General features: G+C 42.1%; 1 protein-coding gene across 17 annotated transcripts in view; it reads left to right on the plus strand.

The window, feature by feature from the left end:
• Positions 1-15416, plus strand: part of PTPRT (protein tyrosine phosphatase receptor type T) — a 621336-nt gene extending 605920 nt beyond the window's left edge. For all 17 annotated transcript variants that reach the window (XM_081867470.1, XM_081867484.1, XM_081867480.1 and 14 more), the window contains 6 exons: positions 3372-3545; positions 7629-7760; positions 9270-9395; positions 12017-12180; positions 12929-13064; positions 14559-15416. In XM_081867470.1, coding sequence (XP_081723596.1) covers positions 3372-3545; positions 7629-7760; positions 9270-9395; positions 12017-12180; positions 12929-13064; positions 14559-14612 — 786 coding nt within the window. In that variant the 3' untranslated portion in view covers positions 14613-15416. The remainder of the gene's footprint in view (positions 1-3371; positions 3546-7628; positions 7761-9269; positions 9396-12016; positions 12181-12928; positions 13065-14558) is intronic.
• The last annotated feature ends 9120 nt before the right edge of the window (positions 15417-24536 follow it).

Consider the following 24536-nt stretch of genomic DNA (forward strand, 5'->3'; position numbering starts at 1 on the left):
ATTACAGATTTTCCCTCCCTTCTGGGAATGTGGAAGCACCATTTATAGTAAAAACACATGATTCAGTAATGGAAACCAAAAGAGGGTCAGGCTGAAAAGACTGTGGCTATTGGGAGGGGCCCGTTGCATGGATATGTAAGTATGAACAAGTATGTTCATGTATGAAGAATGGGGGAGAAATTTGATTCAATTCACATTTGAAGGCAAACTTATCTAGTTCACACTTTATGAAATGCTACCATCCTTCCAAATTCACATTTTGAATTCTGAAAGTCATCCTTCGAAATTTGTACTTCTCTGAATTTTGCAGTGCAGTTTTCCAGGCAAGTGAAGTGAACAAAAATTCATTTACAAGAGTAAAGTATACAAAAAGTGCATAAACAACTGGAAATAACATTCCAAATTATTAAGCGTATATGAGCATATTAGAAAAAATGCACACCAGAATATTTGTTCTTACTTTTACTTCTACATAACCACAGCCTGTCCTCACACACCTGATATTATGGAACTGGGCTCCCAGTTAGTATGTGTTTAAGCCAGGCATAAGTTAACTACTGAGGTGAGTTTCTTTGTTTGCAGTTTTGTTTGTGTAGCAGATGTCTGTGCATCAGATTGCATTATTTTTCTCCATTTGCAAGACTGCTGAAAAGTTACAGTTCCATGAATCGAAGAAAAGGTGATCAACGGGTACCACAACTTCTGCTGCAGATATTTAGTGCTTACACGAAGGAAACATTTAGGTTGAATGGACGCTTTCGCTAATGTTTGCCTGGGGCTGTGAAACAAAAATATAACCATTTCTCTCACAGCAGTGAACAAAATGTTCTGCTTCCATTCACCAAATTGTTTGTAAATTGGTTTATGTTACAAAGCTCACCTTGCTTCATCTGAAAATGGCCATTATGAAGCTAGAAGATGGACTTTCTCCCTTTGAAGTATGCCCCAATCTCATTAACATTTTGTTTACAGCTCTTCTGTTTGTTTCTTCGCAGAGAATCGAAAGGTCATATATCTCTTCCAAAACACTGCTTTACACAAAATAAAAGTGTACTTTTAACCAATAGATTCCATCAGTTTGCTGCTGCCCACTTTTGAACAGGGTCTGGTGGGAAACATCAGCGATTTTGCTGTTTGGCTGAACAACATTAAGCTGCCCTTATTTAAGTTTCACAATCCTGCTTCAGTACCATCTCCAATGTGCACAAGAGGTGCATTCCATATATAATTTGTGTAGAATGTTGCAAGCAGTTATGAAGATCTGGTTTTAGGGAAATGTAATATGCACCCCATAAGTTACTACAGCGCCCCACTCGTCTTCTCTGATTCAAAAAATAAACACTTTCCTGGCTCTTTGAAAACTGCAAGACCAGTATTCAAAGCACCAAGAAGGTAGACAAGCATCTATCTCCAGTGAGATATTCTCATTGTATTTGCCACGAGGTAAGAAGTTGGACTGTGTAAGAAGTTGCCACCAGGTAAATGGTTGGAGGCTTGCTGGTGGGGGATGTTGAGACCCTATCAGGAATGTGGTGGTGTCAGACCTTTGAAATTAAGAGCACTAGCAGAGCCATGCTGGATCAGGCCAAAGACCCATCTAGTCCAGCATCCTGTTCTCACGGTGACCAACCAGATGCCAATGGGAAGCTCGAAAGGAGGACTTGAGCACATCAGGAGCTCAGGTCCTGGTTAAGGGCTAGATCAAGTCTACAGATCTGGGCTCTGGCATCTTCTTTATATAAATGATGAATGGGCCAGATCTCACTGTGAATTCTCTTGTGTAGTCACATATGCAACTGGAAAAGTGGCTGCCATACATAAAACTAGAGTAGATTCTGATTTATGATCACTCTATGTATCTGAATGATACCCAGAGGCCTTTGTTGGTACCATGACTTTAGTTTGCTGATCTATATAAAAAAAGATTTAGTTTCCAACTCCTGCCTCTTAAATAAACCCTATGTCCATTAACTGAATGGCTGCAGGGATGGAGAGAAGAGACCAGGGTGACATTAAAAGGTGCAGGTTTGCTTGTTTTTACAGCTAACTGCATGATCTGGAGCTGTGGGCATGCTTGAGTGTTGGTTTATCAAGATTAGTGGGAAAGAGACATTGATGAATCACTAAGAGGCCAAATGTCTAGCCTTTCTCATGATGCAGCTCATCATGTGCATCCGGGCAAAGGAGTGTCATTACAAGGAATTTTAGGTTCTACTTTGTGCCAGACAGTTGCCTGAGAGAACTCCATCAAAAGGATTTAGCACTGCTGGAGAGCATTCTGGCCTAAATAATTTTTTGGGGATGGCTCTAGTTATCTATAGCATGCATCAATTCCCACTGAGATCACAGATTTGAGCATCACACAGGGATTTGACAGTTTGAAGTCTTTTTATTTGAGTTCTGATTTTAATGTTTGGAATACCATGAATCTATGTGAAATAATAAATGAGTGTTATTCAGTATGGTGTTGGTTCAATCAATTTAATAGCTACGTAGGAAAAACTGGTTGAGCTTCCAACCTTAATATACTTTCTTAGATGAACAGTAATGATTTTAAAAGTTTAAAAACATGAACAAAGGCTCCGAGTCCACCCATTTTTAGCAAAAGCTGATATAATCTAAAGATACACAGTACCTTCTGGTTTGCATTTGACTGAGAATACAGAAGTTCAAATATCATATTAATATGTCACTATGATACAGAATACTGCTGAGTAATATTCCTTGATTTAGCTCTTTAAACAGGAAGAAATGAAAACACCCAGTAACATATGAAGTGTAGCTGGAGTACAATGTAATAATAAATATGAACATTTAAAACTGAACTTTAATCAAGATGGGCAGATTTCACCTATCACAAGCTTGGAAGCTTCAATGACTCTTGCATGGTATGGACATTATCTGGTCTTACTATTAGCATAGACATCCAAAATAGCCACAACTAAGGTGATATCAGAGATGACTTGCACCATTATGTTTTATGTGTTGTCGCTTGGTCATATTTTTCATGCTCTTTGGCTGCTCAGATACCTTATTGGGTTCCTGCAGAAAAGAATATTAGACAGATACATTGTCTGAAATATTAAAAATAGTCTCAAAGCAAGTGTTCTGTTTTCATTTAAACCTGTGGTTTTCAGTACTCTGCAAGCACTGGGGAAGTTTCAAACTTGAATTATGAAGGAAGGTGATTCTATCCTCCCTCACCCCAATGTAGCAGTATGATTTCCAGCCTTGCATGTTGAGAAGATTTATGAGTTCAGTCTGGCTGCTGTCAGATAGATTGGCCAAAGAGAACACTTGTATTTTATGTGTAAAATCACATCTTTTTATGTTAAACACTAATCAGCTCCTGTTTCATCCCTTGCCTACAGACCCTTAATATAGTAACGCCTCGAGTACGGCCAGAAGATTGCAGCATTGGACTCTTGCCAAGGAACCATGACAAGAATCGCTGCATGGATGTACTCCCCTTGGATCGGTGCCTCCCCTTCCTTATCTCCGTTGATGGGGAATCAAGTAACTACATTAACGCTGCACTCATGGATGTAAGCAAACCTCACTCTGAGGTCGTGTTTTCTTCTGTATGGATAATTAGAAAATGGGCAGCTCTAGCTAAATACTGTCTGCCTGTTACAGTGGTATGTTTAGTAGGATAATTTCTCACAATAATGCTGAGAAGTTTTCCATAATGATTTTTAAAAATATGAAAGCTGCGTGGTGGCACATCTCATTGTCTGAGTTTGCTCTTACTGTCTGCTGTGATACAGCCCAGGCGCAGGTTTCCCACCACAGTGAGAATTAAGCAACAGCAAAATCTCTGTAAGAGAGGGCAGTGCTTGTCCCAAGAAGACTAGGAGAAGGCATCAGGCTGTCATTTTCTTAGAAATGAATCAAAGGGTTGCAGCTCAGGGGTAGAGAATGTGCTTGGCACGTGAAAGGTTTCAGACTTAATCCCTGGAATCTTCAGTTAAGGGTGGTGAAGACCTTGGCTTGAGACTATGGCTAACAGTACGGAGAAGTGTAGCCCATACTGAGCAATGGTCTGCCTCCATGTTATGCAACTTCCTCAGATAATAGAATCATGCAATTGTAGGCTGGTCCAACTCTCTGCAATGTAGGAATCTCAACTAAAGCTTCCATGGCAGATGGCCAGCCAACCTCTGCTTAAAAACTTCCAAGGAAGGAGAGTCCACCACCTTCCGAGGGAGTCCATTCCACTGTTGGAAAGTTATTTCTGATGTTTCATCAGAATCTCCTTTCTTGTATCATGAATCCTCTCTTCCTATAGATGGTCACTCCTAAGAGCAGTCTCCACTGCAAAGTGGCTGCAGAAATATCACCCCATAATTGGGAAGGGGGCACTTGTGTGTGTCTTCCTTGCAAGCACTCCCATATTGTCAGAGCTGCCCCTAGGTCCTAGCTCACAGAGGACCAACGCCAGGCTGTCGTTATGTACAAAAGTCTTTATTGAAGTTTGGTTTCCATTTCAAAGCCGCAGCGTGCAACTCTACGTCTTAACCCCTAGACCGGCGAAGCTCCATCTGAGTCTCCTCCCCTTCCACACCAGTTTAAGACTCTAGCCATGCTCCACCTCTTCCTAAGTTCCTTCCTCCTCTGGGCCCTCCTGCCCGCTGGGGTTTCATCCTTTCTGGACTCTTCTGACGCTGACCCCCCTGATTCTTCCCCCTCCTTCCGGCGGGCTTTAGGACCTGGTTCCCTATCCGGGCTACCTGCTGTGCCGCTCGCCTGTACATTTGAACTTGGCGCGCGCGCCCAGCCGGCAACCTTCCTCTTGACCGTTCCCCCGCTCTCCGATGGAGGCGTGGTCAATCCTGACTCATCTCCTCTCGCTGGTGGTGAATACGCTGGTCCCGATACCTGGGACTCCTCCCCCCCACTGCGCTCTGGTGGGGAAGCTGGTCCTGATTTCCAACTGCTGCTCTGGGAGTCCCCGCTGGCCCCTTGCTTCTGGGGTGTCCCCCTTGTGGCCCCCCCTTGCCCTGGCCACCGGCGCCCCCTTCTGTGAATCTTCCGATTCGCTGGAGAGGCTCATGGAATCTCTCGGGCTACTGTCTTCTTCTCCTACGCTGCCCTCGGATTGCTCCCCCTCGCTCTCCATCTCCTCCCATTCCTGCGCTCCCGCTGTGTCCCTGACACATATATTTTCCCTTTAGGATGTGTTTTTATCTTCCAATTGATTTTGTTGTTATTCCCTAAACTGAGTGCCAATGGAAATGAACCGCAAGCATACTGGTCCCGCAAACCTGTCTGCTTATTCCTTTTCCATTGTTTATTATGTGCTCAGTTCAGGCTATCGTTGTTGTGAGAACCTCTGCTGTACAATCAAATGTTTGCATCTCTTACCAAAAAAAAAAAAGGCTTAAGATACATTCAGACACAGTATGTAGTCTTGTCAAAGTGATTCAGAGGCACTGTGATAGTGGGTACATATCCGTTATCTAACAGCCGAGTGAGCAAAGGCCTTTACTGCTTCACTAAGCAGAAGCTGTTTTCTGCACAACCCGTCTGTGTCTAACTCTGAGTTGTGCTGCTGCCAGCAATGAAACCGCCGTATTTTTCACATTTACAGAGATTGGACAGTGATCAATTCCACTATGAAGCTGAGATCATCCTCATGTCTTACAAACCCCTTCTGATCTTTCACCCCCTGCCCTTATTACAGATTGGAATTTTTAAAAAGTGTTTATTGACTAATAATCAGCAGTGACCTGTGAGGGGGTAGAGGTATGGCAGGCAGAAATAGGCCACCATTTTTGGACAGCAATTGAGGGGAAGGGGATGCAATACAGACACACACATAAAGGCCTGGTGTCCTTAACTGTGGTTCAGATCTATGTCTGCGCCAACATTAACAGTGGTTAATTGTTTCCCATATGTGCTTCTACCCTGCATTTGAACCAAAACTGGTTTCAAATGCTGAGTTAGAAGCATTTCATAGTTGGGATGAACTATGGTTAATAGTGCAGGCATAATATCAAACCATGGCTAATGGGAAATTGTAGAATGGAAGCAATGATAACAAAGGGGGGAGGGAACAAAGATCAAGAAAGCAGGCAGTCTTGTGGCCCATTCCCAATCTCTTAATGTTTGGCATTACACCAGCACTAGTCCTGATCCACGTTGGTCTGATCTCTATTTTTGAGTAGGAACAGAAGGTTATGTATCCCCCAATTACACTGGCCACTTGTTTCAAGGAGTTAAATGTCTGCTTTTTAGACTGATCCCTTATGCTAATCCACGTGCACTCCACAGATGTTTAGAAGGGATTGTTTACTCACTTAAACCGTAAGCCAAAGTAAAAATACAATAATGCTTTACATATGTAATCTCTTTTCATGCCAGCATTTTCTTATACTTTAAAGGACAGACGAAGCACAGGAATTTTGTAAATCCATGTGCATTGTCAATTGCAGACTCTGGGCATGGTGGGTAGGCTAATCAGAACAAATAATGGGTAGCTCTTCACAGTTCTGTAGAAGAAGGAATATTGTCAGGTGCAGTTTGTCAAGGATAGAGTTTCAGGCAGGAGGCAAATTGCACACACCCAAACTCCTTCTTCTACATAGCTATTAAAGGTACTTATGGTATGTCCATAATCTTCAAATACAAAGTGGTGGGTTTTTTGTTGTTGTTGTTGTTGTTGTTGTTAAAAAAGAAATAAAATTAATCACTCAAAATTGTGAAGAAAAAATGTCAAACCTTCAGCAAATGTGCAAATAGGATGGAGGGGGAATTTAATCAGTTCACAATTATAGGCAAACTTACTGAATTTCCCCTTGCCAAAGCAATGCATAAACTGAAAAACAGCCATTCTTTGCAATTTATGCTTCTCTGAATTTTGCAAAGCAGTTCTCTAAGCCAGGTAATGTATGAAATTTGCATTTTACTAGGGCAAAGTGCATAAAATTGCATATATTAGTGAACAGAGCGTATAAACATGCATTGTTGAAGAGAAAAATACAAAGATGTGCATGTTATTGCACACAAATGCATATATTAGGAGAAATTTGCACTGGACCTGATTCTTTTTCTTTTCTTCATAAAGCCGCCTTTGCAAACTGCATCACAAACTGGTTTTGGAACTGTGTGGAATTGAAAGAGTAGCCTTTGTTACAACACAGGACTGAATTGTTAAATGAAAAGAAGTAAACAACTCCTGTTGTGGTGGGTGGGCGGGCAGCTGTAGCAGATGCCCATTCTGCAAGCCTGCTTAGATCTTCATATTCCGGCCACTCTGCTTTCAATGTCTTTAGGAAAAGGGAAGTCCTTCTTCCAGCTGTCCCCTTCAGTCATTTCCTCAAATCATCATCATTATTTTGCTGAGTCTTGACACATAAATAATTCATAAGGGATAATCCTTGTTCTTATGGCACTTCTCTAATGAAATGTCTTCATTGGGATCCCATTACAAAGGCTTCATTCATTCAATGTGCAGCGATAACAAGGAGTGTGAGGTGCGATTTGTATAATCTGGTTACATGGCTTCGTTTGCCTGCCCACAGCCTCCTGGGTTTAATATTCTTCTGAAATCAATGGTGATTGATTTCCCCCACTAACATTAATCCCTTCTTTTTCTTTCTCTCCCTCCCCGCCAACTCTTTTGTCAGAGCCACAAGCAACCTGCTGCCTTTATAGTTACCCAGCATCCTTTACCCAACACAGTAGCAGATTTTTGGAGGCTGGTGTTTGATTACAACTGCTCCTCTATTGTGATGCTGAACGAAATGGATGCTGCACAGGTAGGTAGTTTCTTTTTGGGGGGGGGGGGAGTTGTGAGTTCATACAGACCAGGCATCTTCCACCAGTCTTTTCTTGGCTAATTACTCTGAACAAAACAACAACTAAACATATGCATCCAAACTGATTCCTGAAAACTTATTTATTTCAAAGTAGTTGCTTCTCATGTGATTTTAAGATGAGAGATAAGCCTTGGCAGTCATGGGCTCCTCCCAGATTTCTTTGGACAATTATGCTGATCTTTGTTGCAGTGAGCGGAGAGATTCTCACAAGTTGAGACTGCCATATCTGGGGTTGGCTCAAGACTTCAGGCAGTATACTACTAATGTGTCACATCAGCACAAGGATTTCTGCTTGCGCAATGAAACATTCCCCTTCATCTTCTCATGCAGGCCCTGCACCATCTCCAAATCTGATCCAGAGGGTTGAGGGGGGACCCCTAGAACTGATTAAAAGGATGTGCAGGGGGAGGGAGGTAGCAGAAATCCTTGTGCTGATGGAACATTTGCCTTAGTACTATGTTGGATTCCACCTTTGATTTCTACCATGGCAGTCATGAGGCTGTCTCATCACAACATGTCATTGGCCTACAACATGTAGCAAGGCATACACTCAATTTGGTTTGCTCTATCTTGAAGGGTCCTGGTGAAGTGATGTACCCCCCAGAGGCTAATGGATTCTGAAGGATTCCAAGGGGCTCTAGTGAATTTTCATATAGATTCAGCTGATGCTCCCTATTGAAACTTTGGCCACTCTGAGGAATGTAGGGACCACTCTGAATACAGTCTCAATCCCAAATTCCATCTTCAGGCTTCAGAGGAGAGTCTAGCTGCTGCTTGAAGCACCATTTAGACCCATTTCTTGCATAGACAGAAAGAAAGGAAAGAGATACCTTGGTCATTTCATGTTTAACGCTAAGTGCACTCCTTCTGAAAAGTTCTTAGAATCACTCCCAAGCAAAAAAAGGCACTGATATGCCCCCTCACCCATGTTCATGGATGACAAATAGTCCCACAAAAATATGGAAGGAAAAAAATGTCTTTGCCTTATGTGTGAGACACTGTTGAAAGCTTTATCTGAACAAAATCACTTCTGGCTTTATCCAACAAGAGTAAGCTACAAGGCATGAATCAGTTTGCTGGATGCCTTTGCTTTACGAAGTTCTGGGTTCTGAACAGCATGGAGAGGAGAAATGTTATTAAACATCTGCTCTTGATAGGTTTTCAAATTCCCATGCATGCAACATCCTCTAATAAATTATTGGTTTGGTCAATTCTGACATTGATGATTGCCAATTTGATGTTGGGGGTCAGGAGGCTCAATACAGGCCCCCCCCCCACATTCTATATTCATTATGTTATATGTAGATGGCAAGTCATGTTAAAGGTTTCACTATTATAACTGGCTATATTCTCACTGGATGTAATGGGTTTAGTGTAAAAGCTGGTATGTTGCGTTTTCCTCCGTTCTAATTTTGGTTTGTTGTGTGCTTCCCTTTTCTCTCTGAGCAGCTCTGCATGCAGTACTGGCCAGAGAAGACATCCTGTTGTTATGGGCCAATCCAAGTGGAATTCATTTCTGCTGATATTGATGAGGACATCATCAATAGGATATTCCGGATCTGCAACATGGCAAGGGTAAAAAGATACAATCCCTGCTTTTAACACTGGCATTTAGTCTGGAGTTGGTCTCCTGGACAACTCCATCAGATCAGTAAGCTTTAAGTATACAGAGGTCTGGCTGCAAAGTTCTCACACACAGGAACAGATGTAGCTGCCTTATACCAAGTCAGATAATTGAGTAGCAGTGGCACTCCAAGGTTTCAGGTGGGGGGTATTCCCAGCCCTCCCTGGAGAAGTCAAGGGTTGAACCTGGGACCTGAGTTATGGTCCTTCCCCAAGTTGCTTCTTTCTCACTCAGAAAGGCTTTGTATGCTCTCTCTTCCACTCCACTCCCTACTCCCCACACTGAACATCAGCTTCTACTTCTTATGGTTGAGGGCTCCCTCTCTAGCTCCCTAGCAGTTGTGGTCTCTTGTCTTTCCACAGCTTGAGTTATCTTTAAAATACTATTCACATGATAGCTGCAGCATATCTCCTTCTGCCTCCAGTTCTGTTTCCCTGGAGACTACACCTCCTTGAATTCTGATTGCCCTTGATCTTGGAGGAGCTACACTGGCAGATTCTACAGCAAGGAAGTGGGCAGGAAGGCAGGGTGAGCAGTGCTAGTGGGAGGCAAGTGCCTCCCCAAAGCAGGAGTTCATGCCCGCAACCCTTCCCAATTGCTGGACTCCTGTCATTAACAAACCTGGTCCCCCCCCCCCACGAGATCTTACCATGTAAGACACAACTTATCCACCTAGAAATATACTTTGCCCCTTTTGTTCTCCCCCCCCCCAATTAATTTCCATTGCCATCACTGGATGGATCCAGGATCTGCCATAGGGATGGTTAGGGAAAGGATCTGAGTCAAATTGAGCTTCCACATTTTCAAAGAATTTAATGTTGCTTTTTAGCACTCAGACATTTATTAGTACAGAAGGGTCATTTGAGGTAAAACTTTTTTGCCATCTCCCAATAGCAGGAACTTGCTTACTCCCCCACATATTAGTAGCATGTCCCTTGACACTCTTTTGTCTCTAGATGTGACCCATTCCTGGCAAATGTCTGATCCCTTTAACTATCCTTATCCTTGAGCCTGAAGATGAAAGGGAAACAGAGTGCTTACAAACTATGATTCTCTGAAAAGTCTCATGAAATCTTGTACTGCCAATGGCAAAGATTACATTGATGTTCACCATCCATCAGAGTAATTTGTCCCACGCAATTAAGTACCAACTCTCTATTGATTGCTTGTCTGTTAAAAAGGTGGTCATAGTGGGCCTCGGGGAGAAAAAAAGACATACCTTTTTTGTCAGCTACTGTATAAATCAGATACTAATTCCAAGAACTAGCTTTCTGCAAATGTTTGCTCATGACATTCAGGAGAGGAAATTATTGATCCTGTTAGCTACCAGCCATCTCTTCCATGCTCTAAACCAGCGGTTTTCAACCAGTGTGCCATGGCACCCCGGGGTGCCTTGAATGATGGTCAGGGGTGCCATGGACAACACTGGCCTCCTTCTCACCCTCCTTTTTAAAATAACATTTTATTAATTTTCCAAAAATAGCAAAAACATCATCAAAAATAATTTTAACCATAATTTTGCTTGACTTCCCTCCGCTCCCCCTCTTGTTTAGGGGTAATCTCATTTTCCTACTCATATTAAAATACTGCCCCCTCAATGAGGCCAAACTTAGATTCACAAAATGTTTAGGGGTATGTGTTCCCCTCCGTCCCCCCCAGAAAAAAAGCACTGGGTGAGAGGCTGCCAGCTCTGAAGGCAAGGGGAGACATAATTGGGTTTCTGAGCCCCACAGGGGTGCCACAGAAAGAATGCAGTTGGTCAAGCGAGCTGTGGAATAAAAAAGGTTGAAAACCTCTGTTCTAAATTGTGGATGAGGAACCTGTGGAAATTCAGGCACTCCTGGACTCCAAATTCCCATGAGCCCCAGCCCTGTTTGCCAGGAATGATGGGAGTTTAGTGATATACACACCATACATTTAAAACACATTTATGTCACCTTAGCAGTCATGGTTTCCCTCAAAGAATCCTGCAAACTGTATTTTATCCCTCACAGAGCTATAATTCCCAGCACCCTTAGCAAACTACAGGTCCAAGGATTCCTTGGGGGGGGGGGGAGACCATGACTGTTAAAGTAACAAGAATATTTTACATGTATGGTGTGGATGTGACCCTGGAAACCAATATCTGCAGAACCACAGGTTCCCTACACCTAGTATAGATCCATCTCATTCCATGTGTCTCCAGACAGTGATTACAAGAGGTCTGATTTGCCTTGTCTTGACATGTCACCCCCAGCCTCATTTCCTCAAGCAGGAGAAATGAGCAAGTAAAAATGAGCAAACCTTGCATCAGTTCATCTAGCATAACTGAATACCTTCCTGTTCTCATTGTTTACTTTGTTGATGTGTCAACATGAATAAACTTTTGTGGGGAACATTCCCTGCAAGTGAAAACAGCCTGAGGTTGCTTCCATTGGTCTCCTTTTACAGTGGGAGGTAGGAAGCCTCGTTCTTACAATGGGATATAGAGGAGGACTCTCAGAAGACCAGAACATGGACTTCCGAGAGTACATAAAAGGTTTCATACAAGTCGTTCACACAGTCCAACCAAGATGTATTTCTTTTCTTTTAGCCCCAGGATGGGTACCGTATTGTCCAGCATTTGCAGTACATTGGTTGGCCAGCATATAGAGACATACCTCCTTCCAAGCGCTCCCTCTTGAAGGTGGTCAGGAGGCTGGAGAAGTGGCAGGAGCAGTATGATGGGCGAGATGGGAGAACTGTGGTCCATTGCCTGTAAGTAGTTCGCCTTTGTTTTCTGTGCTAAATATTGGTTACAAAGCAGAAAAGCAGGGAAGCACTGCTGATGAAATGAGCCTTCAGGTTTGATGCTTTGATGGAACACCATACCCTGCATTTGTATATGTGTATGTCATAGTGCTGCTGATCCAAATGCCTTCTGAGCAGAATTGCATAGAATTGCAGGGCCAGAAAACATCATCTAGGTCAGGGCTGGGACAAGTTGAATAGGCCTTGATCAGCGTCCTATGGAGGGCTCCTTTGTCCATTGGTAGATCCTGGGGGGCTTATCAGGGGAGAGCAGCAAGATCTAGTCACCGCTTAAATTTCACAAAGTAACCCCAAGCAAGCAGTGCTCCAGGGCATTGTTGGAAATCTAAAGAGCAGCTAGATCTGGTATGCATCCATGCTGATGAAAAGCTAGACAGGAGTATTTTTTTTGTTTTTTGTTTTATGGCCTTGATCTGCTTAAGTATTGGGCTGCTGAGGCAAGATCCTTCAAACCCAACACTCCTGATCTTTAAAATAATATCATAGAATAGAGCCTGCTCAAACCTTTGGAATATTTGTGTATCCCTATGGATCCCATAGTTGGTGTCTGCTACTTCCATGCGCAGCTTTGCAAATGCAATAGGGTACATTGCATGGTGGGGTGGGGCAGGGGAGAGAGAAATAAGCCACTCCTCAAAGTCCTCAGCTAATAAAAATTCCCCTACTTTTCCCATGTCTTTCCTTATGCACCTAGGAATGGGGGTGGCCGCAGTGGCACCTTCTGTGCAATCTGCAGTGTGTGTGAAATGATCCAGCAGCAGAACATCATTGATGTTTTTCACATAGTGAAAACCTTACGGAACAACAAATCCAACATGGTGGAGACACTGGTAAGTACCGTAGGCTGGGTTAGGGTGTAGGAATGCATCTCTAGTGAGATGCTGACACAACAGGCCAGTTTTAAATTTAATTCTGTGGGTGGAATTCAACATCAGGCTAAGGAGAGCAGTTCCATCAGCCAGCACAAGCATTCTTGTTTGCAAGATGAAATGCACTACCCTCCCGGCCCTGTACACTGAGTTCTCCTGACCCTTCTGAGCAGATTTGGGGAGAACCAGAGTAGGTCTCATTATGCTAGCGGGATTCAACATGCTGGCTTCTGCTAGCACAAGAACTTAGTTGAATTTGGCCCTACACTTCAGCTTGGATGCTTTGTGCTTTTGGGGAGATTGCCAATTAATTTGATTCACTTCCACCTCACCCTTCATTGTTGAGGCACTAGGCACCAACAAACTGGGGTGCCACCACACAGAAGGCCCTCTAGTGTTAAAGCGTAACATACCATTTCTGTCTGTGGAACACTGAGAAGGGATCTCAAAGGCCTCTTATGTTGGCCTTTGGAGGAATACAAGTGAAGGTTCAAGTAACAAAGAGACACAAGTATAAGAAATGAATGGTCCTGGGTATGCATTATCTTGGCCACATTTCATTCTGGATATTGAAAGATAAAAAAATTTCCCCTGAAAATAAACAAATGTTATCACCCGCACTGCCACCCAGCTTCACTTGGTTGTGACTGTCTCCAGTGGTTTCAATAGACATCAGACAGCTAGCATGGAGCTTTAAAAGCTTTATGTTTCCTACATGTGCACACATAACTCCTCCCAATAAGTTGCAAGCCATAAATATTTGTGCTATAATTTAAAGCACTTTTAGAGTTACACGTCAACATGCATAGCCCATTGGAACTGGTGTGTCCCCCCCCCCCCTAGTTTGCAAACATTAAGGAAATAATTATGTTATTTATTGCATTGTTTTTGACGTTTAACCTTTACTGAAATTAATCATGTCACCGTACTCCCAGCCTCAGAACCTGATTTCTGGTGATACCTGATGACCTCATGAGACCTCAGAGATGCTTTCTGAGGTCTTGCGAGACCTCAGAAGTTCCATGCAGGCCTGCAATATTTTGCAGGTGGTTCAGGCACCTAGAGCCCCCTATAGTTGGCACCCCTGAAATGGATACAGTGCTTATCACAATAAACCCACGACTGGATGGAAATAACCAGTGCTTTTTTCTGGGTGGACACATACCCCTAAACATTTTGTGAATTGAAGTTTGGCTTCTTTGAGGGGCAGCATTTCAATATGAGTAGGAAAATGAGAGTAACCCTAAACATTTTTTTTAGAAAAAAGCAGTGGAAATAGCTATCTCCTTACATCCCTGCTCAGAGTAGACACATTGTCCATTAATTTCAATGGGCATACTCTGAACAGGACTCATATTGGAGACAATCCTAAACTCACGTGCTCAAGTAGAACAGGAGGATGAGGCTCGTAATCACTCTTTTTTCTCATCAGGCTCTCTTTTTCTTCTCTTTTAGGAACAATATAAATTTGTATACGAGGTTGCACTGGAATACTTGAGTTCATTTTAGCCCATGAAAGGTGGAGAGCTTGCTGAATTCCCAAAGCCCTGATGTCTGAAGGGCACTGGTTCCCCTCGTACTTAAAGGGAGCAATGGGGTGAGGAAAGCAAAGCTCTTCACCCTGGAGCAAGAGACCAGGTCAGATCTCAGTGCCATTGGAAGGAGGAGGGATCTGCTACCATCTGCTTTCTCCAGGAACGTCTCTCACTTTTTAAACAACCTACTGTACAAATTGGCAAGCCACGAGACAGGCTGGAAGACTCTGATTTCTAATCCTTTCTGACTGCTTCACTCTGCCATTTTGGATGTGTATTTTTGTTTCTCCTTGATACGAATGGGGAAGGGGGATTACTGGAATAATCAGTCGCCTTTCAACTCCTCTTTCTCTTCGCCTCCCCCACAAATCCTCACTTTATGTTTTTAGTTTTCTATATCAGCCGTTTAGCAAAAGAGGAAAGCTTCTGTAGACCCACGTTAAGGCTTTCAGCACAGTGAGTCTTTGTGATCAGTTTTTCAAATGAAAAGGCCACTGCAATGAAGCTGTAATTTTCTGTCTGCTCCCATTGTTTTAGAAGCAGGCCATGGAACCAAGAGGCTGTTGGTGAATTTGCTGCCTTGGTTGCTACACAGTGCTACTCAATTTCCAATGTTGTGCATGGGTTGGTTCATAGCGGCTGCAGCATTGGTAAAGCAGTTCTGTTAAATTGCACCTCCTAGCCATCTAAATCAAAGACACCCTAAAATTATCTTCATGCTTCAAACAATTATTGGTCTTTGGTTTGTAATGAAGTTAATTGAGTTTTACCTTAAGTACTTGTTTGTGTACAGTGTCTCTTTAAAAGCAGGATGTCATGGAGGGGCGGGCTTGTTATATATCTGCTGGTTGTTTTGCAGTACACGCAGCTTGGAGGTTGTCTGCACCTTCTATATAGTCATTTTCTGAGGGCAAGTTCTGTAAGAGAATAGGTGATAATGGTCAGTCTGGCAGGCTCATCAGAGATGCAACTGCCTCTCTGGCAAGGGGCACTAGTCTCCTATAACTGAACCTGCAAGAATGGGTGACAGCAGTTTCACACCATCTAATGAACTGAGTTATTAGGGGTAATATAACACGTGAACTCATTATGAGTTTGCAGCATACTCAGGTTTGCAGGTTAACCTTGCCAATCAAAATTCTCAGAACAAGGAATGTGATGTAGACCTATCTGACTGTGAGAGTCGAGAGATGATGTGGAGTATTCATAACTCAGAACAAAGGAGATTGGTAAAGTATAGAATTGTTGCAATTGTCGTACGTGAGATCTGACAGCTCTCCAAACAATCCGATTCCAGATTGGTACATGGTAAATTGATGGTTATGCCTCAAAACAGAACACTTGGCTTTTCTAAATTTGTAAAAGGCAAGCGGAGTATGCTATACCCATCTCCAAATATAGGAACTGGGGTTTTTTTTTTCCTTTCAAAAGGACATAATTCAGGTAGAAGTTGGCAAGCACACAGAGAGGGTTGATGTTAGTATATTAAGGAAGACAGGGGGAAGTTTTATTCTGCAGATTTTTCTGTGAAGCAATTCTTGGAAACATACACTGGACAATTCTGCCTTGCTGTCTCAGGTCAACAATTATATTCTGAAGCTGTAGAACCATGTGTAAATTGGATAATATGAAATGGCTGGTTGCTGTTTCATTGTGGGCAGCCAACCCTATTGAAATGATGCAGTTGTTATAGCTGTTCATGTATTTTTATATGTTTAGCCATCAGGCTTCTTTAAAGAGGTGCAGAAAGAAAGAAAAAATATTGTCTCCATCGGTTTCAACCCAGTCCATCATGTTTGCTAGTGTGGGGTTATGCAGCAGCAGCTCTATCCTCCCAGATGACAGGAGCCATTGTGCAAGATGTGATGGCCAAACCTGACACATGACAAGTATAATTACCTGGAAAGTAGTCTTAGCTGTAGCATCTCCCAAGAGCTCTTCGCCCATCTTGGCTCATCACATGCCAGCTTTATGGTCTCACAGATGCCCCTTTACATTTTTATCTTTCCAAATGCTTGCCTCATATATTCTACCAAGAAGTAAGTCTGAATGATTCCAGTGGGTCTTACACTCCAGGTAACTGTATTTAGGAATACATGCAAAAGAGGATATGCATTGCCATATTCACAGTGCATTTTCCCATCATCACACACGTAACTGGCGTCGTTGTACGCCGCTTATCCTATTTGAAAGCACAGAAGTCTCTAAAATACTATAATGTAGGCCTGAACCATTATCACTCATTGCATCCATATAATTTGCAAATGTTCAGCAATTTTCACAGGCGATTAATGCTCCCAACATCCACTCTGGTAGACTCACTCGGTTCTGGTAGACTCACGTCACCCCAGTCTCTGAGTAATGTGAGATTCCAGGGGTTCCAAGCAGTTACCCAGGGTTCATGTTTCCTTCCTTTCAAACCAACCACAAGCTGGAAGAGGGCTCCACCCATTTGCCATCGTGCATAGAGCCCCTTCCCTTTGCTTCCCTTAACATCACCTCAACAGAAAGCTAGCCTGGCTTATATTTTACATTTGCTGGATCCAGGGGTTAGGAGGGTCTCCGCATTCAGCCTACTTTCTCCCTCCCCAAATTCATAACAATAATATCGTCAAATTACTTCCTGTACAGGCTACTTATCTGCAACAGGAAGGTCACAAACCTACCTAGAGTCCAATATACTTTTTAAAATCCGTTTCAAAATAGAGCAAGAACACTGTCTTAGTCAAGTGGAATTAGGAAGCTATTCCATAGTGCCCCCACAAACTGCACTAATTGGGACTAATAAGCCCCAGAACCCCAACCCCAATTAATTCCTATTTCAGTGTCCTCATGAAAACTTCAAACAGCTGGGCAGAAAGTTGGGTTGATAGATTTTCTTTTACCTTTGTTGAAGATTTCATCAGAAAAGCTGACAATTGAAACAAAGATGAACAACAAAACAATTAAATACACAATAATATTCAACAGTTCAGTCGTGAGTAGATCAGTCATCAAATAAATTTGAGTCACAAAATGCTCCACTCAACAGAGAGTGCAGGTGGTAAAAGCTGAGAGAAGAACAGAGAATAGGTTTTACAGTGGGGTGGGGTGGGAAAGCATGTTGTGTACTGTGGTAAAAATGCTGATCGCTTGACTCAGGTGACGCAATTTAAAATCCAACCAATTTCTCACACAGGCCAGAGCTGGCATCCTGGCCTGATCCCTGCAGGGAATCAAACCAGACATGATGGCCAAGATGTGTGGACATATCTCCTGCCATGTAGTTTTCTCAGTGAAAATCATTGCCCCCCAAAGCTGCTATTTGCCCAGATTAGAACAGCATATCGGAAACCAAACTAAGGCAGGAGGATCAAATCCTTCTCCTTACATGTCAAGTCCGGAGGCTCATGACATCTCTTTTTCAGCACTGTGAAAGTTGCACCTTTCTTGAAACATTTTGTTTGGCCCTGATTATCTGTGTAAGAAACACTTGAATTGCTGGCATGGGTATTACTAATTTCTTTGGCTTATTCATTTCAACTGCAGGTTGGCGATGGGGGGGGGGAGTTTTTCTGTTAATCAGAAATAATTCCATACAAACCCCTGCTGATGTGATTCTATCCTCTGGTCATTTCATTAATAACTAGGCACTCAGGCCTTAGACACATTGATTTTTGGCCTTTGAAATATAGTGTTAATTTCCTTTAAAAAAAAAAAAAGATATAATAAATAAATAAATAACAGTCGCAATACTGCAAGACATTTTAATTTAGAAGGCACCTTTAATTAGTAATCCCTTTTGCTCTTAAGATATATATTTTTACAAGTTCACTGGGAGGGTAAAATCATTAAATCCCAGTGAAACAATCTTTGTTTTAAATGTGGAAGTAAATAACACTATTGCAGCTAAGGAAGTTGCAGCATTGAAAGCCAATGTATCTGATTCAGGGGTGATGGTGGAACCATTGTGAATTGCATACCAGGCCTTCCATTGTCAACGCAGTGGGGGCATGTTGCAATTCCTCTGCATCCAGGGAGGGGAGAACACCTTTTGGGGCATATAATAATCTGGAAGAAACAGATGGCTCTGGTGTTGTTGGAAACATGTGAACCTGTTTTTTGGTCAAAATCTGGAGCTGATGAATGGTCCATTTTATGATCAGATACTGGAATCGAGAATCACAAAAGGTGAACTATAGCATACATATGTTCAATGTTATTTAGAGAGAGAAAGAAGGGATGTGGAAGAAAGACAGCCACAAGGATGAGCTGAAGATATGTCTAAATGGGAGCATCCCATGCTCTCAGTTTGGCATGGAGCCAGAAGTAGAGACAACAGTACCTGAAAACAGGTACTATGGTATGTTTGACGCCACATGCCATTTTCTAGTGCTAATCCCTTTACTGATGTTGATCCTCTGCTATGCACTCACCAGTGTGTGTAGATGCAGTAGGAAGATCCACATTGGCTCATGGCATGAAGTTGGTGGGAATGGTGCACTGAATCAGCACACCAGCCCCCAAAAATTATCAGGACAGTAATGCAAACAGTGAAAGAGTGAAAGAGAGCGGAGGGGGAGGTAGAGAGGAACAGAGAGAAGAGAGAAGAGAAGCAGTGGCGTAGCATGGGTTGTCAGCACCCGGGGCAAGGCAAGTAATTTGCGCCCCCTAACCCATGGATTTGCGCCCCCTAACCCATGGATTTGCGCCCCCTAACCCTAACCCCCAATGTTGCGCCCGGTGCGGGCGGCTCCCCCTGAACCCCCCACGCTATGCCACTGAAGAGAAGTATCACAAGTGAGAGTGCAGCCTTTCTGGGAATTCAGTTGGTAAAAGGAAAAGTACAGATTTGAACTCCTTTGTTTCTGATGCTGTATGTGAGAGTACAAAGAGAAGCTTGTGGAAGTCAAGAATGTCATTATTAGCTAATGTACTTGGTCACAGACCTTGTTACATTGCACCAGGAAATGTTTTGTGAACTCAGAACACTGGCGCATCTGCTTGGTAAAAACATGATGCTGAATGAGAGAGCTCATCCTAGAATCAGACCTTCTTTTTTATAGCTCAATGTGATATATGCACACATATTTCAAATATAAGAAAATGCACTTTTAAAAAAATCACATATATAAATTAGAATACCTAAAACCAAATTAAATCAGTGCAGTCAAGAGCTGAGTGGCCGGGGCAGGGGGGAAGACAGAGATGCACTAAGCAAGATTCACTCAGCAAGGTTGGAGACAAGACAATAGACCTGAAGAGCATTTTGGAAGTGGTATGAAAGAGGGAACACTGCCATGGTAGACTACTTTCAGGTCACTGCTGATTAAACTAATTGTAGGTCTTGTTTTCTTAGATTTGTTCCCTGTTCACATTAAGAACAAATAATGCAAAGCAAACCTCTCCATGATGTCAAATAAATGCTTTTTTTTTTCTTCAGCTGCAGTATTCACATGGCAAAACTGTGTAGGAGGTCTTATTATGATTATTTTCTAATGACATAATAGCAGAAGTCCTTGAGATGAACTCCCAGCTTCCAAAGGGGCTCCATGTGGGCAGTTAATTTTTTTTTTTAATGATATTTATTAAGTTTTACAAAAGGTAAAAAGACAACAAACAACAAACATCAAAAATACAAACAACATCAAAAATCATAAAGAGAAAAAAAAAGAAAACATAAAAAAGATTCAACCTAGTAATAAAAATTAAAAAGAAAACTCTGGTTCATTTTAATAGTCTTCGAAACCTTATTTTCCTTACTTCCTCCCACCTTCCCTTCTTATATTAACTGCCTAACTGCCATGTGGGCAGTTAATTAGAACAGATATGTATAGTCTTTACTGGTGTGTGTGTGTGTGTGTGTGTGTGTGAAGGAGGGCAGAAATGTGACCTAATTTTCTTAACTGAGCTAGGAAAAAATGTGTGTGGCATTAGACTATACACAGATGATCGTTATATTGACCATTGACTGTGCATTAAAGAGCCAAAAGGCTGTGCTTGATATGTTCCTTGAAATTTGAGCATCAGTAATACAATAGTGTTGAGTGATGACTCATTGGTATAATTGCTGTTATTTTTATTTACTTATTTATATTTTGTTTTTCTGCAAACCTTAGCGCAAGCTTTGTTTTTAGCAATTACAATGTGCAAGCTTGTTGTCCCTATCAGAAGGCCATCTCCAACTAATATCCAAATGTACTTTCCCCCAAGTCCTACTGGACTAGCAATCCATCCTATCATCATTTATTGCCCCATATTATTACATTTTAAAAGAATGCAACTCCCTTGGCACATCTCGTGTGGAATGCTTTACATTATCTGATTCATCAGCCTTACGAGACTGCTCACTTTTATTTTGCTGTCACAGGACAATGAGCTAGAGAACAGGGGCTTCACCATCACCACCTAACAGACATTAATGAAGCTCCAGTAAGGATAGCTGTGGGAAGCCTGGTAAAGTTGGGATGGCAGTGAATTTTGTTGCATTTTAAATACTGGCAGGTTATACTTGGTTTCCACCATTGTGTGGAAGCAGAAGCACTGGTTGTTGAAAAATATGGCTGCCTGAATCCAGCAATAGTGTTACTAAAGTTTATCCTGCTGCAGCAATAGTCCAGGAATGTGTATACAGTGGTACCTTGGTTCTCAAACTTAATCTGTTCCTGAAGTCCGTTCCAAAACCAAGACACGCCTTCCCATAGAAAGTAATGCAAAATGGATTAATCTGTTCCAGACTTTTAAAAACAACCCCTAAAACAGCAATTTAGCATGGATTTTACTATCTAATGAGACCATTGATCCACAAAATGAAAGCAACAAACAATGTATTGCAGTCATACAATCAATCAGTAGCTGAACTGGGTTCCACACAGTCACAAAAACAAAACAAAAAGAGCCGCAAAAACAAAAATGCAAAATAAATAGCAAAAACAGACAGACCACAGAGTAACACTCAAATTGGAAGCGTGGCGCTCAAACCGGAGCATGTTCAGCTTCTGAACAAAGCTTGCAAACCAGAACACTTACTTCCGGGTTTGCAGTGTTTGTGTTCCAAGTTGTTTGAGTACCAAGGCATTTGAGAACCAAGGTACCACTGTATATGTGTTAGGGAAGGAGGGATTGGGAGAAGTCAGAGAGAGGGAGAAGGAAGGTGAGTTGGAGTTATTGGAGGTTGTAGTTTTGCACAATCTGGTTTGTATGCCATGTCGTAGAACACAAATAGTCTTTTCATGCTTGGTCCATGGTAACTACACAGAAACCTTCTACACATGGATTCCAAAGTTAAGAGATTTACCATGAGCTGCATTTGGGACATTCCAGAGAGAAAACTATTATGTGGTATATAGCACAATCCTACACTTTTCTACACATCCTGCTGAGTTAAAGGAGTTGTACTTCCAGGTAATGGCAGCCTCACCTGCTGCTCCCTGCATCCCTCACCAACCTATGCTTTAGTTCATGCTCGCCAGCCATTCAAGGCTATAAAGCTCATTCAGCAGTGCCTTTGAGAAGAGTATTGATTCTGTATTGTTAAAGATTATTTTAGGCTTGAGGAGTGCTTGACATTCTCCAGCCTCCACCACCCTTGAAATAAATGAGACAAGCTGAAATGAAATTAATATTGAGCACAGGATGATGGGAGTGGGGGGGGGATCTATTCAAATCATGCCAGTATGCTGTATGTGCTTCTTATGTGGATGCTGACAAGTTGGCCTTGAACAGATCAAAAAGTGCATTTAGGTTTCAGCATTGTTCCTCCGCCTTGTTGGCAGAGATATTTAACCAGGAAGAAATTTCCCAATATGCCTCACAACTTTCAAAGTCAAAACGATGCTGCCTTGGAACTAATTAAGCAACACCGCTGTATTCTTCTCGCTCACCTTTGTTATGTCAGGAATAGAACTGCAAATGTTAGCGTCTATTTTTCTATCACAGTCTGGCTGGGGAGGCAGGGTGGTGGAGGAAAAACACCTCACTGAGGAGATGAAGAATTTCACACACACAAACACACACACACACAGAAGCGTTTGTTCGAGATTTTGTGCACAGTCAATGTGAACATCTCCTCACCTTATGATTGGCTTACTTTCTTGAGGAGCTCTTCACAGACCTAACAGCTAGAGACTATTTTTAAAAGTAGCTCATCTGTTTTTTAAGAGAAGGCGGCAGCAGCTGCGGCAAGCGCCTGGCTGAACCCAAACACAGTAACAGTAAATCTCTGAAATCTCTCTGCGCCACTAGAAACCAGATTGCCCTTTACGAAAAAGAGATCATTTTTCTTGTACTTTTTCAACAAAGGTGTCTCTGCCATAAATTCTTGCCCATGTCTCGGACACCAAAACAACTCAAGCTTGGTAATGAGAAAAAATGTATGACAAAAAAGGTGGTGTTTATAGGTTTTGGGGCAGAGCGAATGTTTGAGAAATGAGGCCTGAACACACTTCTCCTTTTCAAACCCAAAGAACAGTTTTTGCCACTAATTTGGACCTCATGCTGGTTTCATTCATTGCAGTTATTCATCCCAATGGCGTTAGTTTTAACTGATCATGTGGTGCTGCACTAAGAAGGTGCATGTAAAACATTGATAACAGCTTGAGGTTGTGGGTGAAACTATGGAGGTTTGGTGTCTAAGAATCCCACTGCCTGCTTTGTGTGTGTAGCTTTCCAGAAGCAATGTTAGGTTGCAGCTGCAAAAGGAAGAGTTAACATGTCTCATCATTTGCTGTTTGCCAGCAAGCTTTTGGTAAAAAGTCCAAGCAGTTATGCCTGAAATTAATTGTTCATATTTGTGACATTCTTGCCCTGTTATCATCTCTCTCTGCCATTCCCTTCTTTTTAAATCATTTAAGACCCAGTTCACAGAACCCTTTGTGTCTGAGAAATGTCACACAAAGGTTACTTTTACAATTGGCATCAAAAAGCAGTCCTGTAAGTTTTGTTTAGAATGCAACTTACCCTATCCTGAAAAACATACAAACACACATACCCCTACTGTGACTGGGGGTGTGTGTCACATTTTGGTGGCTTTTCCCCAGATTAAAAATAGCTTTAAAAAAAAAATTGCAATTGCAAATTCACTTCATCTGGCCTACACAGATAATTTAGGAAGGGCTGGGTTAAGCACTGATCTACCCCTTTCTTTTTCCTCTTTTCTGTTCCCCCCCCACCCCGCCCACTCCCTGTTGAAACCAAGAGGTACTGGCATCCAACAAAGGTATTGTGCCAACAGCATTCTTGTTATGTTCTCCCTGCAAGGCTAAGGGGGTTATAACTGTGCCATCAATATCCCAAGCTAGCTAGAAGTTCCCTGTATTAGCTCCTTTGATCCAACTCTTTGCTAGCTGGGAGGGGTTGTTGCATGAGAGCTAAATTTATTTTCATTTGCAGTATCCCCTGGATGCTTAAGGTTACCAATTAAGCTCACTTGTACAGTTTGGATGTTTGATAGATAAAGCACGTATTTAAAAAGGGGGGGAAAGAAAAAATATATAAATACAAAAAAATCAGCACTGTGCGTTCAGAGTTCTTTTCTTTCTAGTTTACAAGAAGGGAAGGTAAAAAAAAATGTCAAGTCAATGAATATCAGATATATTTTTTGACTGTACATTACAGTGGTGTAATCTTTTTTTACAACTGCAAGTCCATCTTATTTATTCTTGTAAATGTTTCCCAGACAATGTTTGTAAAATGGGCTGTGTTGCAAAATCCATACAATAAACCTGTGATCCAAGATTAATGTTTTACTAAGAGATTCTTGCACTGGTGCTTTTTTCTTTTGCATGGAATTCAGTGAACGTGAACAGAAAGGGGACTTCAAAATCTGGTTGCCAAGAACAAGGCACACAATGGTCCTCCTGTAAAGCTCAATAAGAAGATAAGCCTTGGAACTAACACTGTGTTTACAATACAGAAGCGT

The sequence above is a fragment of the Podarcis erhardii genome (genome assembly GCF_964252035.2).
Source record: "Podarcis erhardii genome assembly, chromosome: 6".
Lineage (NCBI taxonomy): Eukaryota > Metazoa > Chordata > Lepidosauria > Squamata > Lacertidae > Podarcis > Podarcis erhardii.